The sequence below is a fragment of the Lynx rufus genome, unplaced genomic scaffold (assembly GCF_022079265.1).
Source record: "Lynx rufus isolate CCGP_SWC_20201006 ecotype Redwood Valley unplaced genomic scaffold, mLynRuf1.p SCAF_4, whole genome shotgun sequence".
NCBI classification, from domain to species: Eukaryota; Metazoa; Chordata; class Mammalia; order Carnivora; family Felidae; genus Lynx; species Lynx rufus.
In genome coordinates this window covers 61,230,944-61,249,269 of record NW_025814856.1, presented here as the reverse complement: position 1 = coordinate 61,249,269, position 18,326 = coordinate 61,230,944, and the positions used below count along the sequence as shown (strand labels likewise).

Genomic DNA, 18,326 nt, shown 5'->3' with positions numbered 1-18,326 from the left:
CACGTATATGTGTTTTCATGTGTGTATATATGTGTGAGTGTATATACGTGTGTATTAGTATATATGTATGTGTTTGCTTGTATGTATATATGTATATTATATATTTATCTGAAAAGACTTAAAATACTAATATCATCTGACCTAGAAATACAGCTCCTGGAAACTTGGCTTAAGGAAAATAATCATGGATGATTACTGGATGAAGTAATCATGGTTGGGGAGTTTTGGCTATGAGGACATTTATTGTCCATATTCCTTATAATAATGAATACTGCAGCAGTATTTATGTCCAACAATATGGCTGGTTAGAACAGAATCATCCACCAGGCAGTGAAATGGCACACACACTAAAACTTATGTTAAGGAAGAATAATATATCGGAGACCTTGTATATAGTTATTACTTTAAAGTATTATTTATGTATTTATGTATTTATTTTTGAGGTGAGGGAGGGGCAGAGAGAGAGAGGGAGAGAGAGAATCTTAAGCAAGCTCTATACCCAGCACAGAGCCCAAGGAGATGTGGGCTCTGTCTCACTACTATGAGATCATGGCCTGGGCCAAAATCCAGAGTTGGATGCTTAACTGACTGAGCCACCCTGGTGCCCCATAAAATATATTTTAAATTTAACTAAGTTTATTTAAAAAAATTATCTGACCTCCCTCATTCTAGTAGCAATCATTACTGCCTTGAACTAGGCCATTTAACAGTTGTCCGCTCCCAAACTCTTCCTAACCCTGGTCCTCTGAGATTTCTTCCGATTTGGGGTCTCGAAGCCCCTGTGGATTTACTTAACTCCCTTTACAGAGCATTAATTACCTTCTGAACTTAGGGCAGCAATTCCGTGAGCTTCCATTTTACTGAAGGGAACACGGATCCTCACAACGGTATATGGATTTTCACGAAGGGGAAGAGACCATGCACCAGCCAATGTATTAGTCACTGTACAAATATTAACTCATTCGACCCTCAGAAAAAGGCACCTATTTCTACCTGACTTTTCAAATGAGTAAACTATGGCCCTGAGAAGATTCTATCTTGCCCATGTTTCCAGAGTTGGTAATTGGTGGCTCTCAGATTTCAACCCAGATATTCTGGCTCCAGAGGCAAGGTTTTCAGTCATTGCTTTGCTATCTCTCATTCTTATTAGCAGTGAAAACAAAATATTGATTATCAATAATACCGAATATAACACAGAAATGTGATCAACAGTGGTTTATATTTTCCAGAGCTTTTTGTCAGGCGTTTTCACTTACAAGAGCTCATTTATTTTTGAAAACTCATTTTGCTGAAACAGCAACTGAGGCTCAAGCACTCACAGATGGTGCCTGTGAAACCCACTGTGGGAACCCCAGACTCATTATTATTGCTTAATAACACAACGTAAAGAATAATAAAAGTGCTCCACGGTCCTTAGAGATGAACAGTGTACTTTTATACACATTTTACACGGGGTAACTGGCTCAGAGAGGCCAGCAACTCATGCAAGACAGCACTTAATCAAGTAAGAAATAGCAAAGTTACCACTTGTTTAATAGTAGTCACAACGCCTTGCTCTCCTGGGCTAAAGAAACGCTTTCCTTACAGAAATTAAACTCAGATCGCAGGGAGGTGTCCACTTCACCCAGTCCCGCCGCAGCTTCGTGGCCCCGGGACAGGTGTTCGGTTGGTTTGGCAACCTAGGCACCCGTCCGAGAGTCCTGGCCCGCGGGCACCCGGGCAGGTGGGCCGCCGCGGTCGCCCTGCTCCGGGTCCAAGCCGGTGCTGTGTCGCCCCCACCCCCGCCCAAGGCCGCTGGGAGACGATACTGGGCCCTCTCCCAACACCTCCAAAAGCTCGGCGAACCCCACCGCTCCCAGGCGCGCTTCCAACGAACCCCTGCGTTCCTCCCCAAGCGCCCCGATCCACTGTCCCGGGCCCCCTCCCCGAGCGCCTCCCTCTGCTGACCCGCGCCTCCTCCCGGATCGCCCCCCGCCGCCCCGGGACCGCTCCCCGAGCGCCCCCCATCGCCCCGGACCCCCTCCCCAAGCGCCCTGGGCTCCCTCCCCACCACCACCCCGGGCCCCCTCCCCGCCGCCCCGGGACCGCTCCCCGAGCGCCCCCCATCGCCCCGGACTCTCTCCCCGCCGCCCTGGGCTCCCTCCCGAGCGCCCCACCACCACCCCGGGCCCCCTTCCCGCCGCCCCGGGACCGCTCCCCGAGCGCCCCCCATCGCCCCGGACCCCCTCCCCGAGCGCCCTGGGATACCTTCCAGAGCGCCCCACCACCATCCCGGACCCGTCCCCGAGCGGCCCGGGCCCCCTCCCCGCACCCCTGCCGTCCGGAGCGGCCCGGGCGGGCGGCCGTGGCCGGCGCGAGGCCCCTCCCCGGCGGAGGCGCTCGGCGCGGAGGAAGCGGAGGCGGCGGCAGCGCCGAGACCTCGCCGCGCTGATGGCGTCGCCCGGGTGAGTGAGGCGCTCAGGCCGCGCCGGGGAGGGGTCTGCGGGCCGCGGGGTGGGGGCGTCCGGGTGCAGGTGCGGGCGCGGGCCGCCTTCACTGCCCCTGGCCCACAGCCCCCAGCCCGGACCCCCGCCCGCCGGGCCCCGCGGGCCTTCAGCAGACCTTGGGCGGGCGCGGCCGGGCGGGGGGGGGGGGGAGGGCGCGGGGGCGCGGGTCGGGGGCGGCCGGGCGGGGGACTGGGAGCAGGACGGGGGCGCGGCCCGGAATCCGGGAGCCGCTGGGCCCCGAGGGCCCGGAGCCCGGTCGGCCGGCGCCCCCGCCCTGCCCTGCGCAGCTGTTTTCCACTTGCTCTCTGGGAGCGGATGCCGGGCCCTCCCCCCACCCCGCGGGGCGCAGCCCGAGGGTCCCCGGGGGTCCCCGTAGGGGGGGGGGTCCCTGGGGGTAGGGGAGGCCTCTGCCGGGCCGGCTGGGGCTTCGGGTCGGGACTCGGGTCAGGCCAGGGCCGCGGGCCCCGATAGGGTGGCAGCCCCTGTTCTGACATCACCGCTTTCCACCGCCTGGGTGCTAAAATGTTCTTTCTTGAGGAAAAGATGGTGACACACAGAGTTCGTAATTTTTGAAAAAATTCCTTACTTGTGAAATAAAACCTCAGCAATGAACTGTAATTAGTTTTTGCTTCCATAATATAAGTGGTCATGAAAGCTGGGAATGACAGTTAATCCAATACCTCAGTTCACAGAGGAGGAAAATTAGCCTCAAGGTCATTGCTTTAGTTGGTAAAATTCTTTTTTTGACTACTGTCTACATTCAGAGGGTCTTAGACCTGGTGGCTGTGGTAGCAGCTCCAGTGGGGTAGAGATGGTGGGTGTCAGGCCTCTTACAGGTGGGGGCTGGCTCTGTCCTCAGCCTCCATGGAGCAGGGGGTTTGTGATAACCAAGTGGTGGATCTTTTCCATCTACCTGCAGGCTTTCTAGGTCTGGGGAGCTCTGGTCATAAAGTGCCCAGGACTCTTGAGTTCATAAGTAGAATAAACACTGGCCCATCCCTCAGAAGGCAGACTGATTCCAGAGGGTTCAAGGTCCCACCATGTTCTGGCCCCTCTTGTTGGGAGCAGGCGAGGCAGGGTGATGTCTGAGCCTGTGGTGTGGCTGCTGTCTGGTCTTCCAAACGTGATGGCCCATTTGGTGTCCCAGCACACTCCTTTTAGACCTGGGTCAGAGGTGGAGTTTATGGTGGCCTGGTAAGCCCTCTCAGAGCCAGCAGGCTCTACCTAAGTGGTGTCCTGTAGCAGGTGGCATTAGTTTAGATTTGATATTGTACCATAGCGGGTGTCCCCATGAGTCTGCAGTTAGTACTAAACTGTAGTTTTCTGACATGTACTCATTGCAGAGCTGAGGTCACAAAACTTTAATTTTGCTTTATTTTATTTTGTAGAGAGAACTGTCACTCATTGTGGCATATACGCATTTGGGGACAGTCGTACTTCCAGATATAACCCCTGGGTGTCTACTCTGCAGGTTTCACTGGTAGGGCAGAGTCCAGCCAGGAAGACCTGACTTCCTGGGACTTTCTCGCCTGTCTCAGTCAGCTGACCAGCAGACGTCCAGCCTGCTGGACTCGGTACTGTGGAAACTAGTCCAGGGCATCAGGGCAGGGATGGGAAGGGATCTGTGATTTCTCCTGGGCTGTTCATGGAGGCACCTCTGAATCCCATCTTCTCTCCTAAGTGAATCTCTGCAAGAGAGCTGGGAGAGAAGAAAGAGACCCTTACTGATGGGCTGGGCATTTTGCAGAAGGAAATGGTGAGAAAGCGGGCATCACAGGGAAGGATACATCTGAGGTGACCCCCAGCCCCATGAGTTTAGAGCTATGCAGAGACCAGGGTGCCTGGCCAGACTGTGGGCCTGGCCTCGTTTGTGGGCTCGCTGCCCACTGCTCACTGAGGGGGAGTCCATGTGACAGCAGCGTGGTGGGGCCGGAACACACGGAGCTCCTCACCCTGCTACCGTCAGCTCCATCCTGCCGGCCTTCACTCCTTGCTGCCCCATGGCTAGTCTTCTGTGCTCTGCCTGTGCCTTTGCTGTCAGGACTCCCGGGGGCCGGGGAGTCTGTAGTCCATTTCTGTAATCCCAATGTGTTCTCTGCCAGATTGTGGCGTTTCTGTGGTGGTTTTTTTTTTTTTTTTTTTTTAAGTTTATTTTTGAGAGAGAAAGAGAACATGACTGGGGGAGGGGCAGCGAGAGAGAGAGACAGAGATTCCCAAGCAGGCTCCACCCTGTCAGCACAGAGCCCAACACGGGGCTCGATCCCACAAACTGTGAGATCATGACCTGAGCTGTTGTGGACAGTCAGATGCTTAACCGATTGAGCCATCCAGGCGCCCCTATTTCTGTGGTTTTAAATGTTGTCTAAATCAGAAGTTCTTAACCTGGGGTCCATGATTCATTGGTGGGCTTTCAGGGTTCCTGTGCAGTGTCAGGGGTCAGCGAGTATGTTGGTGGGACCAAGGTCTGTAGCCTTTGTTGTCCACAGCCCATCTTGAAGGGGCTCTTACCTCAGGAGCCTTACAGCCACTCATCTACACTCACTTGGAGGGACAGCAAACCTGGATTACATGGGCTAAATATATTTACATTTGATTGTTAATGGCATATAATTTAAAAAACAAAAAAAGTATAAAACAAAATCAAAATCAAATGTAATCCAAATTTCCATAAACTACCACTTTTAAATTTTTGGTGTATTTTTTTTTTAATGCTTATTTATTTTTGACAGAGAGACACAGAGCATGAGTGGGGGAGGGGCAGAAAGAGAGAGAGGGAGACACAGAATCTGAAGCAAGCTCTAGGCTCTGAGCTGTCAGCACAGAGCCCGACGTGGGGCTCGAACTCACAGACTGCGAGATCATGGCCTGAGCCGAAGTCGGATGCTTAACTGACTGAGCCACCCAGGCGCCCCAAGAATCTTCTTCTTTTTTTTTTTTAGTTTTTAAAATATTTATTTATTTTTTGAGAGAGAGAGAGACACACAGAGTGTGAGTGGGGGAGGGGCAGAAAGAGAGAGAGGGAGACACAGAATCTGAAGCAAGCTCTAGGCTCCGAGCTGTCAGCACAGAGCCCGACGTGGGGCTCGAACTCACAGACTGCGAGATCATGGCCTGTACCGACTGAGCCACCCAGGCGTCCCTGGTGTATTTTTAATTAGGCTGTTCTTATCAGAGAGACAGACTTCCAGATACGCCTGGAGTGTCGTTCCCTGCCCCCCACCCCCTGCCCCTGTGTCTTAACTAGGCAACTATTCTGACATTTTCCTGTGCATTTACACATTATGTTTGTTCTTTGCTCTGTCCCCCCCGCCCCATTTTTTTATTGTGGGAAAATATACATAACACAGTTTGCTTTTCAGAGCATGTATTTGTTCTGTTTTTACTTAAATGCTCTCATGCTATTCTGCAGTTTGCTGTCCTCAGCCAACATGTCAGAACCAGGATCAGATCTACCTAAATCTTGACATTTATATCATATCATGTGACATGGTCATGTTACATAGTTAGGGAGGTTTCCAGTTTTCTCTGTAAGATGATGCCACACATCACGTCTCCCCTGGACATGCACATACCTTTTTCTAGAGTAGGTTCAAAGAACTGGGTGTTGTGGTCAGGGGGCCTGAAACTACTGAAGTGTCCTCACAAGGGGTCACACCACCTTCCCTCTCTGCACCTCCCAACACACGACATCAGACTTTAAAAGTTTTGCTTGTCTGATGGAATTACTGAGTTAAGAAGTAGGAAGCTGGGGTGCCTGGGGGACTCAGTCAGTTAAGTGTCCAACTTCAGCTCAGGTCGTGATCTCACAGTTCATGATGTCGAGCCCCACGTTGGCTCAGAGCCTGGAGCCTGCTTCGGATTCCGTGTCTCCCTCTTTCTCTGCCCCTCCCCTGCTCATGCTTGCTCTCTCTCTCTCTCTCAAAAATAAATAATAAAATCATTAAAAAAAAGTAAAAAAAAAAAAAAAGAACTAGGAAGCTAATGGCATATTCACTCACTGGGTCTTTAAAGATAGAAACTTCCTACCTGACTGCTTGTGTTCCCTCAGAAATAGTCCCAGTGGCTTTGATCCCATTGTTGACATTGGGTTCTAGCCATGTACACCCCGTAAGTGAGATGTAACACAGTGAGGCCTGTCCCCGAACAGAAGAGCAAGAGGTGAGCAAGTCTGCTGGTGTAGGTGCCCCCCCATCATGCACCACACATTTAAAAGTATCTGAGACTTTATTTTAACTGTTTATCATTCCTATCCAGGAAGATCCTCTCCTAACACCATCATTTTGTGGGGAAGGAAAGGATCTGGGGCTTCGCCTTCTGGGACGGGTTCAGCTTTCCTGCCAGAGCCTGGCCTGGTCCAGATGGGCTCTTCACACCAGGGGGGAGGAGAGGACCCACAAACGCACTGTGGGGTGGAGACACTGAGGAACTCAGGCAAGGTGTGTGTCTGCTCCAGGAGAAGTCTGTGAGGAGCTCTTTGCCCGCTCAGTGGCTGCTGTCGTTCCTGGGGAAGGGATGCGGTCTTACCAGCAGGCTGCAGACTTTGCCACCTCCTCCCCCTGCCCATTCCCCAAGGAGCCACACCAGCCCTCAGGGTGTCCCCCACTGGAGAAGAAGGGAGAGCGACGAGGGGCGTTGTAGGCAAAGCGTCCCTGGCTGTGCAGAGCAGCTCAGCAAAGCTCACCTAGCCGTGGTGGAGGGCCAGTGCTTGATCGGGCGGGATGGCCGTGCTGCCGGCCTCTGTCCAGCTTAGGGAAGGGCATCCTACCCAGGACCACGAGTGTCAGGGGCTTTCCAGTCAGGGAGTGTTCTTTTTTAAAAAAAATTTTTAAAGTTTATTTCTTTATTTTGAGAAAGAGCATGAGCAGGGGAGGGATAGAAAGAGAAGCCCAGGCAGGCTCCACACTGGCAGAACCTGACACAGGGCTCTATCCCACGAATTGAGAGATCACAACCTGAGCCAAAATCAAGAGTCGGACGCTTAACTGACTGAGCCACCCAGGCACCCCATTAGCTGCCTTATTTCTCACAACAAGTAATGCACACACGGTACAAATCTCAAAAGGTGTGAAAGGACTTTTGTGGAAACGCAGGCATGGTGCCCAGGTCCCACCCAGGAGGCATCCTTACCCCCCGACTCCAGGGCACAGCCGGGCTCTGGGTCCTCCTTGTTTTGTTTTAAACCTGACATGCATTTTGGAGATGTCCTGTCTCACTTTTCTCTTTGGAGTCTTGGCTTTTTCTTGTGGATTTGTAGCTTTTCGTACATGGAGAAAACCAGCCTTTTGCCATTTGTGTTACAAAGACTTCTCCTGTTGTCGTTTGCCTTGTGACTTTATGAAGCCTTCCCGGCTCTGATTTTTCAACGTTTATTTATTTTTGGGACAGAGAGAGACAGAGCATGAACGGGGGAGGGGCAGAGAGAGAGAGGGAGACACAGAATCAGAAACAGGCTCCAGGCTCTGAGCCATCAGCCCAGAGCCTGACGCGGGGCTCGAACTCCCGGACCGCGAGATCGTGACCTGGCTGAAGTCGGACGCTTAACCGACTGCGCCACCCAGGCGCCCCCCGGCTCTGATTTTTAAGTCTTTAATATTTCCTTTGAGTGCACTTTTTGTTTCCTTTTCCAATTTAAATCTTAGGTCCAGTTGATAACTTTGGTGAAGGGAGTGGCCAGGGTTTGCCGTTACCTTTTCCAGGTTGTTTTTAGCCCCCAGACACTGTGAGCTCCCAGGGTCAGGGACCAGATTCCCTGTGGGTTTGGGGCCTGCCCCTGGGCCTCCTGCCACCCAGCGGCCTGTCTGCTCATGAGCCGGGCCTGCAGCCTTCATTTCTGGTGGCTGGTCCTGTGTCCTACTCTCCGGCAGGTTTTGTCTCTTTCATTGCTGTTCTTTTTCAGAATTTTCCTGATATTGTACAAATATTTCTCCATAGAATCAGCTTATCTGTTTTTCAGCCTAGATGCACAGACAGGTTAACTCAGGGAGCATTGACTTAGAAAATCACGTTAAGCCTTCCTTTCTCAAATAGGATACACCTCTTCATTTGTTCAAGTCTTTTATGGTCTTTGGGATCTGAAAGTTCTCATACAGATGCTGCCTGTTTGCTGTGTGGATTCTTCACGCCTCTCATTGACGTTGTAAATGTACGTTTCTAACCTGCTTGTGTACAGGGCGTTGGCCGTGGGTTTTGATTCTTTTATTTGCAAGTAGATCTGGAAAACTGCCGCCCCAGTGAGAGAATTTGGGAAGCTGGGGACGCACAAATAGTTTCTTTACACTGGTCTCTTGAGATGCGGGCAGCTGTCAGTCCGGCTGTCTGCTGCCTGCACTGTCTGTCTCACACGTTCTGCCTCATCTGCTGAACCCTTCACAGAGACTTTGAGTCCAGCCCTGTGTCAGTGTCTCTGGTGCTGCCACCACCCAGGTATGACCTTTGTCACTGGACAGGTGTGCCACCTACACTCAGCACTTCCCCCCTCCCTCCTCCCCTGGAATAAAAGTGGATCTTGTCTGTGGCCTGAAGAGCTCAGCCTTACCTATCCTGCTGCCTCCTTCTGCTCACCCTGCCCTCCCGCTCATCCTGGGCCCCCTGCCCTGACTGAGCTCTCCTGTGCCCCCCCCCCCCCCCGCCCCACTCCGGGAGTCCCCACCCCCTTTTACCCACAGCAGCCCCAGCCCAGGCCTCAGGGCATCTTCCAGTGTGCCTTCTACTTAAAAGTTATTACTTGTCCATCTCCCCCAGCTGAGAGCAAGGATGTCTGTGTCCTTCACAGAATGATCCGAAACTCCTAGGGAAGTCCCTGGCAGGGAGCAAATGTGAGGGTAAGTCCAGGAGAACATTGACTGCCTTATATGAACTTGCTTCCCACATGTAAACCTCCCCAGACCCTCACAGCACCCTGATGAGCTGTGCGGGGCGGGGACGGCCAGCTTTGGCTCAGAGGTCAGCCCGTGTGTCTTGTGGGGTGTGACACGGCTCCTGTGTGAGCTCTCGGAGGACTCAGAGTCACTTCCTCTCGCTCAGTGAACCCAGGACACAGCCTCGTTGCACGCAGCCCCGTTCCTGCTCCACTTGGGGGTGCAATGATTATGGCCCTGGGAGGGGGGCTGCTGAGGGGGTGTGCTGTGATATCCCACATCTGCTTGTGTCCCTGCCCCCAGGCACTGCCACAGACCCAGCTCCTCTGTTTTCTCAGCCAGTCATGCCCCTGCACATGATGAGAGTTGAACACTTCAATGTGGGTGGTCCCTGTGGAGCTGGGATGGCCTCTCCTGTGGCTTGCATGTTGTTAGAGGTTGAATCGTGTCACCTCCAAAACGTGTGTTGAAGTCTAACCCCTCATAGCTGTTAATGTGACCATTTTTAGGAAATAGGCTCCTGGCAGCTGTGATTAGTTAAAATGAGGTCATGCTGGGCTCGGTGGGCCGTCCTCCAATGACTGGTGTCCTTGCAAGTAGCAGAGAAGGGACGCACTGGGGAGAACGCCGCATCCAGCCGTCAGGAGCCACACTCGTGCTCTATGAACTCTGTTGGGGATGCTGTCACAAGGGCCACAAAGAAGAGAGAAGCGTATTCCGCCACCATTCCGGACACCAGGAGTCTGGGATGAGGGTGTGGGCCCGGTTGGTGCCTCCCTGTTCCCTGGCTTCTGGTGGCTGCTGGTGATCTGTGGATTGTAGACACAGCACTGCGGTCTCTGCCTCCCCTGCCCACGTTTTGCTCGCTGTGGACCAACCACACTTTCCTAATAAGAGGACCCACCCTACCCAGTATGATCTGGTCTTAATTTAACTAATTATATCTGCAAAGACCCTATTTCTAAATAATACCACACTCAGTACTGGGGTTAGGGCTTGAACATACCTTTTTGGGGGACACATTTCTTTTTTTATTAAAAAAATTTTTTTAACGTTTATTTATTATTGAGAGACAGACACAGAGCATGAGCAGGGGAGAGGCAGAGAGAGAGGGAGACATAGAATCCAAAGCAGGCTCCAGGCTCCAAGCTGTCAGCACAGAGCCCGACATGGGGTTCGAACTCACCAACCATGAGATCATGGCCTGAGCCGAAGCCGGTCGCTTAACCAACTGAGCCACCCAGGTGCCCCTTGGGGGGGACACATTTCAACCCTAAACACACACCAGGTTGGTTTATAAAGGTTTATTACTAATTTAGTGAGGCTTCCTAGGCAGAACAACTGGCTTCGAAGTTTATTTTGTTCCGGGGGTGGTAATGGGAGGAGGGCCCCCCACCCCTCCTCCAGGGCAGAGGAAGAAGTCCCTAGGCTTACTTGTCAGCTGGCCCAGGTGTGGGGCAGGAGGGCGACTGGCGGGTCTTACAAGTTGTCAGCATAAAACAGCAAAAATTGAGCAGATTCTTTATTATCCAAAGCAATTGATAGTAGGCTGCTGGCTGCATTACAGTAAGCAAATGCACCTGTATTTCTCTCATATCCTGCTTGGGATGGTTTTCTGTGCCATCTTGCTTTATTGTCACCACCTGGTGAAGGAGTGGGGTTTGTTGCTAGGAATTAGCCCTGCTCACCAGGTTTGGACCGTTTATTCTGGGCATTGAAGACCGCTGCCCGAGAAGTGTGCAGCTCTGACGGGGTGCACTGGTCTCCGTTGTCAGAGGTGGGTCAGCGTGCATTGAACACCCTGGTCTCCAGAATCAGACTCTCCAGATGTAGAAAACCTCTGCAGGTAAATCTTCTGGGCAGTTGGAAAAAGAAGAAGGACAAGGAAAGTATGGCGTGCCCCATCACCTAGGAGACACGGCCAGGGAGTTGTCAGGGCCCTCATTTTTCCTGCTGGACTCAAAGGAAGCCGTCGAAGGGTGCAGACCACAGTGTCTGCTCACTGACTTAGCAAGGAAGTACCGCTAGATGCACTGGGCCCTCAGGGCGGCGGTCAGAGCACCCCTTGTCCCTGTGGGGAGATGCCCCAGGTCTGGTCAGCATGGAGTCCAGGAGCCCACGCCCACCATGGGCCTCTGCACAGGACCTGAGCTGGCTTCCATGTTTGGCTTTGCACTCTGGCCCGTAATGGGGAGGTGACCCCAGCCTCACAGAATGTCGTCCTCTGGAAGCCGGAGCTAGAATGAGCTGTAGCAATGGAATCAGACTAACGGGGGGGAGGGGATTGGTTCATCTGTTGAGTAATTTTCAAAAGAGCAAAGGCATTTTCTTGGTACTCTTCCATATTTTATATTCCCCCTATTTTGGGAAGCAGAAAAAGATAGTGATGATGTTAGTAATTTCCCACACCTGCTCTGCAGAAAGCCTCCTGGGCTGCATGTGCCTGAGGCCGGGCCGGGTACTCAGGGTTTTTGTAATTATTAGTTGTAGTTTTAAGTTACCTAAAATCTACCTGAGTCTTAAAAGTGATGAGCCCTGGGGGAGCCAGAGGACTGAGGTTTGGGTCCAGCCGTGTTTGCTGGTGTGGGGGCGGTGGGCAGGCCTCTGTGCTGTTTCCACCTCGCAGGACGTTTTGGGTATGGCGTTGCTGTGCTCATGGTGCCAGAAGCAACAGACTTGTGTCGCAGGGTCCTGGATGCTGGGTGCCCCGACTGCAGTGTGGTCATGGTTGGTTTCTCCTGAGGCCTCTCTCCCTGGCTTGTGGACGGCCACCTTCTCGCCGTGGCCTCATGTGGCCTTTTCTGTGAAGCTGCAGACAGAGAGCCAGCTCTCCACAAGCCCCAGGCTTAGGACCTCGTTTAACTGCAATTGCCACCAAAACGGAATTCTTGATCTAATTGTAATGTTGCGGGGGGTGGGGGGGGGTTCTGTCCACACCAGCAAACAATTCTGAGACACCTGCAGGGTGTCTGAAATTGAGCTCATCGCTGACCCTGTCTGCCTGGAGACAGCGAGCGTCTCCCACAGGTTCAGGGTCTTGTCATGCAAGACCACCCCTCCCTCCAACCCCCACCCCCAGCCCCACTTCCACGCTGCAGGCCCGGGCCGCTGCTGTGCTTGTGACATGGGCTACAGCCCGGGGCTCCCATGAACACCTCCTGCCTAGGATGCCAGCAGTGAGAATCCAGGCTGCCTCCTATGCTTCTGGCTGACTAGGGGTGAGTCCGGTTCCCATGATCCTTCTTTGGGGTCAGTTAATTGCTGCAGTGACTCACAGAACTCAGGGAAACGTGTTACTTACTAGATTACCCATTTGTTACAAAAGGAGTGATTCGGGAATAGCCAGAAGAGGATCTGCACCAGCCAGGTGTGTGGGGAGGGGCACGGAGTCTCCCTGCCCTCTCAGATCTCGTGCTCACCAACCTGGAGGCCCTCACAACCCCGTCCTGTCGGGGTTTTCTGGAGGCTTCATTACACAGGCATGAGTGATGAACTCATTGACCACTGGTGATTGATCCAACCTCCAGCCCCTCCTGTCCACGAACTTAAAGTTCCAATCCTGTAACCACGTGGTTAGGTCCCCAGGCCACCTGCCCCCATCCTCAGGTGCTTTCCCAAACTCACTCGTTAACATTATAAGAGGCACCTTTACACCTCACAAAGAAAATCCCAAGGGTTTTTAGGAGCTGTGTGCCAGGAATGGAGACGAACCAAATAAATTCTTTTAAATCACAGTATCACACTCTGCACAGACCTCGTCTCCAAATGTAGTCGCATGGGGGTGACAGCTTCAGCAAAGGACTTTGAACACAATTGAGACTGTGAAAGCGTTGAAAGTAGATCGAAAGGTAAAAAGTGCCAGGCGGAGCCAAGCTTCTGATCCCCTGCCAGGCTGGGCCCTGTGTTCCATTCACAATACAGATGTGCAGTTTGTGGACAGGAATACAGGACAGAATCCCTGTGATAATATCACTTTTGTTGCCTGCTTTCTTGTGTTGGAAGGAAAGGGTTGAGGTTCAGCTCTTGTCCCAGGAGCCCGTGTGTGGGTGGGAGGAGCCCCCGACTGTAAACACCTGTCCTTTGGTCCTCCCCTCTCCCAGCCTGGACCTCAGGCGCGTGTGTGCGGCCAGGCCATGCCTGCTTCTACTCTGGGAGCCAGTTTATACCCGTCCTGTTTATTTTTAAGGTTACTTTTTTTCTTACTACAAAAGCAATGAAAACTCTCATTTTTTTATCAGCATCGGGGGCGGAGCTTAGCGGTCTGTGCTGTACAGTTGTGTTTCCAGGACTCTCCTCACAGCAGGCAGAGGATGAGACGCCCAGAGACCCGGCGTGGAGTCTCCTTCCGGACTGCGGGTGTGACTTGTTTGCTGGGGAATTAGTGGGGGCTGGATGGTCTGAGGGTCCCTTACATGGAGTTGAGTGTCCCCATGCTCCTGGAAGACACAGCAGTCTGGTCTCTCTGGGGCACCTGCACATCTTATTCTGGCCCAGACCCCTCTCATTGCATCATTTTTAAGTTCTTTTGGTTTTACTAATACATGCTTCTTTCACTTAAAGAATGTAAATAGAACAAAATAAACTTTGACATTTTTTATTAAAATAACTTGTACCTAGAGATAAATGATAAAAGTGAAAGGCCCTTTATCCAGAGTTTGCTGTTTTTAATATTTTAGCTCACTTACCATTTTCATTTCTCATGCTCCGGCTCTCGCTGCATGTGTGTTTATGTACACACATGAGTACACTCATGCGTAATCTTTCTTACGCACTAGAGAGTCAGCTACATGCAGCATCCTGTTTTCTCACCAGATCCTTCGGGGTTTCCTGAGAGCAGAGATACTCTCTTACAGCTGTGGTTCAGTCATCAACATCCATGCTTTCAACACGCATAGTGCCCACATTTCAATTCTGTCAGTTGACCCCAAAGTCTCTCCCTCCGGTTCAGGATCTAGTGTGGGGTCAGGTCCTGCATTTTGTTTTCACATCTCTCCAGCACCCTGAATCTGGAACGTTTCCTCCACCTTTGTTTTGTCCTTTGTGACTTTGGGATAACATAGTCCTCCCCTCCAGGTGACTTTCTGTTTTGGATTTGCCCCCACAATTAGACCAGGACTTTTCATTCTTAGCCGGAACACTGCCCGGTGATGTGTTCTTTCTCAGGGTGCGATGGCTGGGGCACACAGTGGCCATCTGTCATGTTGTCACTGATTTGATCACCCAGTCAGGTATTGCCCAAGTGTGCATCATTGTAATTACTAGGTTTTTTTTTTTCTCCCTGACCCCTAAGAAGCAGTCTGTGGGGAGACATTTTGAGAGAAACAGAGAGAGAGAGAGAGCGCGCACACGAGAGAGAAATAGCACGTGTGCACTCGAGGGAGGGGCAGAGAGCAAGGGAGAGAGAGAATCCCAAGCAGGCTCTGAGCTGTCAGCCCAGAGCCTGAAATGGGTCTCAAACTCACAAACCCTGAGATCATGACCTGAGCCGAAGTTGGACGCTCACCGACTGAGCCCCCCAGGTGCCCCTGGCCTGAACCAGTCTTCATTGAGATTGAGATGGTCGCAGAATGATACTACTCCAGCCGCAGCACTTGACTCATCGGATAGTTGTGAGCAAGAGCCCTCCTCCCTCCCCCAGTTTGTTTATATATACCTACACGGACTCATTCAGTCCTGCTTTTCAATGGTTTTTCATTAGTTACTGTATTTATTATGCTCACACTCAGATTGTCCCAGACTTGGCCTTAGGAGTCTCTTCAAGCTGGCACCTATGTTCTGTGACCTACCCTAGCATTTTTTTGAGCACTTCCTTGTTTTCTGAAGATGCTGAGACTTCTCTTGTTCTTTCCCGGCCATCCCTCCAAGGAGACCTGTTGTCTCTTAGTGTGGAATGGCACAGAAGGGGGTTGGTGCGCTCACTGCCTCCGTAGAGTATCTTTGGCCCTTTTGGTGGACGGAGCTAGGAGAGAGAATGCGCATAGATGCAAACGCGTACCCACAAGCTCGCGTGTAGAAATCGTGCCGTCGCGCTGGCCTCACTGGTTCCTGTGCGCCCCTGGGAGTTCTTGTTCTAGCTTCTTCTTTCCATATTTGTGTGTCCCTTCTTCACCAGTGGAACCCCTGGCTCCTGACAAAATCGGCACATTTACTCAATTTTATATTTAAAATAGTTCATTCTTAAACGGACTGCACTTACCAAACCTACTTAGAAGAATTCAGGACCACCCCTGTCTGCCCACACTGTTACTCTTGATGAATATCCTTCTAGAGCTCCTTATGTACACCTGTAGGGAAATACACAAATACAATTTTATTGAAACGTCATACTACACATATTGTTCTGTAACTTGACTTTTCCTCCTGCTAATGAATATATCATTCACGTCATTCTGTAACATCGTCCAACGTCTCTGTGTCCACAAGGTGTGATCCATACAGTATTTTCTAATGAGTACAGAATAAGACTGTATCATACTTCTCTGTAATCGGACTTTGATTTTAAAAGGCATCCAGTTTTTCACTATTATATGTAAAGCTGACATCAACATCTTTGTAACTAAATCTTAATTATTTCCTTAGGCTAGAAGTGGAATTACTGGTCAAAGGGTATGTATATTTTTCTGTCTTTTTGAATGACGATGTGTGCTCTGGCCTGCGGTTGCAGAGAGGGCTGGTTTTTCTCGACCAGGGCTTCTCTGTGGTGGCTGCACGTTGGAATCACCGAGGGAGCTCTTTGAAACAGTGCTGCCCGGGCCCAGCCCCCAGGTCTGGTTTCCACGAGCTGGGGCGCGGCCAGGATTTGTAGTTTTCAAGTCCCCCCAAAGAGGTTCTGACGTGCAGCCAACTTGACAGGTAGAATCAAGTTGTGGTATTACTTCATTATTTTCATTACAGTTTTCCTTTGGAATTGTTTCAGACGCTCAGATTTGGGAGAAGTGGCCCCAGGAATAAAAGCATCTGAGAGACGGACCGCGGTGGCCATTGCAGGTAACGGGGGCCGGCACCCGCTTGGAAGCTGGTTCTGGCGGCATCCTGGGCAGGGGCGCACAGGCCTCAGAAATAAATAATCCTAAGGCTTTTGTTTTTCCTTTTATGAAACGATTCCATTCAAGGGCCTTTTAACTTCATATATTCAAAGTAGGGTTCAGTTTCCAACAGGTGATTATCCCACAGTTTTCTGGGAACGTATCGTCCAATTCAAGCATGTTGTTCCTGCCACCCTGAATCCTGGCTTTGGGGGACTGTCTACTTTGTGACCTGGGCACTTCTGAGCGTTGTGTTGGGACAACAGGGATAAAGCAGAACTGTCCCAAGCAGACCGATCCGTGGTCTTCCTGGCTGTGGTTCACACGGGCTGGGTCTCTTCCTCAGTGGGTTTGGGGGCTGGGGCTGGGACTGCCTCTCGTGACTTCAGCTTTGAGGTATGGTGGCCACACATCAGACACCTTTTCTCTTAGAAATCCATGTTGGATCTATTGCTAATTCAGTGCTTCTCGAAATAAATATGTCCTATTGGATATCAGAGTGGTATGCAAAGATAACCCCACAAAAATATGTAAAGAAATCTGGATTAATCAAATTCTGTTTTATTTTATTCATCCAAACAAATATTTGTTGACCACTTACCGTGTGCGGGCACTGGAGTAGGCACTGTGAATATAGTAAATAGTAGTGAATGCAGTGGCCCACATCCCATGGAGCTTCTGTTCTAGAAGGTAGGCACTGGGGGAAGTAAAGGCCAGGTCAAGCCTCACAGCAAAGTTGGGATCAAGTAGAAATTGGCCAAAGCCTTACACCTTCTCAAGATCTAGAATGTGCTGTTCGGTACCGTAGCCATTAGGCACACAACGTCTACCTTGGTCACACCAGGTATATTTCAGGTGCTTGTTGGACATGCAGACTTAGAACATTTCCTTGACCACAGGGATTTCTGTCAGAACGAGAGTTGCTCTGGAGAGACTGGGAGGCAGCGTGGGGTGATTGGGGGAGGGAGTCCCCCCACTGGATGCCTGTTGTGAGCCAGGTGGTTAGTCACTATTGGTCCTTTGTTTCATTGAGGAAACCAATGCTCAGAGACACTCTGCTACCTTCCTACGTCCCATCTTTATTATCTCTCCAATGAATAAGCCTCTAGTAATTATTTTAAGAAATTTTCTTCTTGAGGTATGTGATTTCCTCTTCAGCCTGTTTCATTAATAAGAATTAAAAGCAAACTCTTCAACCTATAGGATTAAGAGGGAAGTTGTATTGAAGTGTGATGTACACCTGAAGAAGTGCCCACATTCCCAGTGTGTAACTGGAGAAATTTTCACAAACATGAACAGACCTATCTTAAGCAGCATCCAGACAAAGAAGCCAAACACGTCAGTTTCCCAGTAGTCCCCTCCCACCCTGCCTCTTCCAGGGATACTCACACTCCCGATTTTTAAAAGCGTGGATTCGTTTTATATATAATCCTCTTATAGAGTTTATTTACCTCATTTCCATCTGAGGGTGTTAATTACTTCATAGCTCATTCCTTATTTTTTAAATTTATTTTTGTAAAAAATGTTTATTTATTTTAAGAGAGAGAAAGAGAAAAGGGGAGGGGCAGAGAGAGAGAGGGAGAGAGAGAATCCCAAGCAGGCTCCGTCCTGTCAGCACAGAGCCCAATATGGGGCGCGAACTCACAAACTGTAAGATCATGACCCGAGCCGAAATCAAGAGTCAGATGCTCAACTGACTGAGTCACCCAGGTGCCCCTTTAGCTCATTCTTTAAAAGAAATTTAAGAAAACTCTTTAAACTCTTCTCATTCTGGGAAGGTGGCAGAATAGGAAACGCCAGGAATCTGTCTCCCAACCTGCGCAGCACTTGTACTGGTGGATCTGGCCACTAACTGCTTTGTAACTCTGGAGTCAGGTGGAGATTTGCCACTTCCAGGGGGAGGCTTGGGTAGTAAATCTGTAGTTAGTTTGGGAAAAGCTACGTCTCTCAGCACAATA

General features: G+C 50.9%; 1 protein-coding gene across 3 annotated transcripts in view; it reads left to right on the top strand.

The window, feature by feature from the left end:
• The first annotated feature begins 2,398 nt into the window (after nt 1-2,398).
• Nucleotides 2,399-18,326, top strand: part of URGCP (upregulator of cell proliferation) — a 28,306-nt gene continuing 12,378 nt past the window's right edge. Inside the window, exons 1-3 of one of the 3 annotated variants that reach the window (XM_047095852.1) lie at nt 2,399-2,444; nt 15,923-15,949; nt 16,260-16,330. In XM_047095852.1, the coding sequence (XP_046951808.1) occupies nt 2,431-2,444; nt 15,923-15,949; nt 16,260-16,330 (112 nt within the window). In that variant the 5' untranslated portion in view covers nt 2,399-2,430. Of the gene's footprint in view, nt 2,445-12,319; nt 13,700-15,922; nt 15,950-16,259; nt 16,331-18,326 lie in introns of those variants that run through there. The other 2 variants (XM_047095851.1, XM_047095853.1) reach the window with 2 other exon arrangements.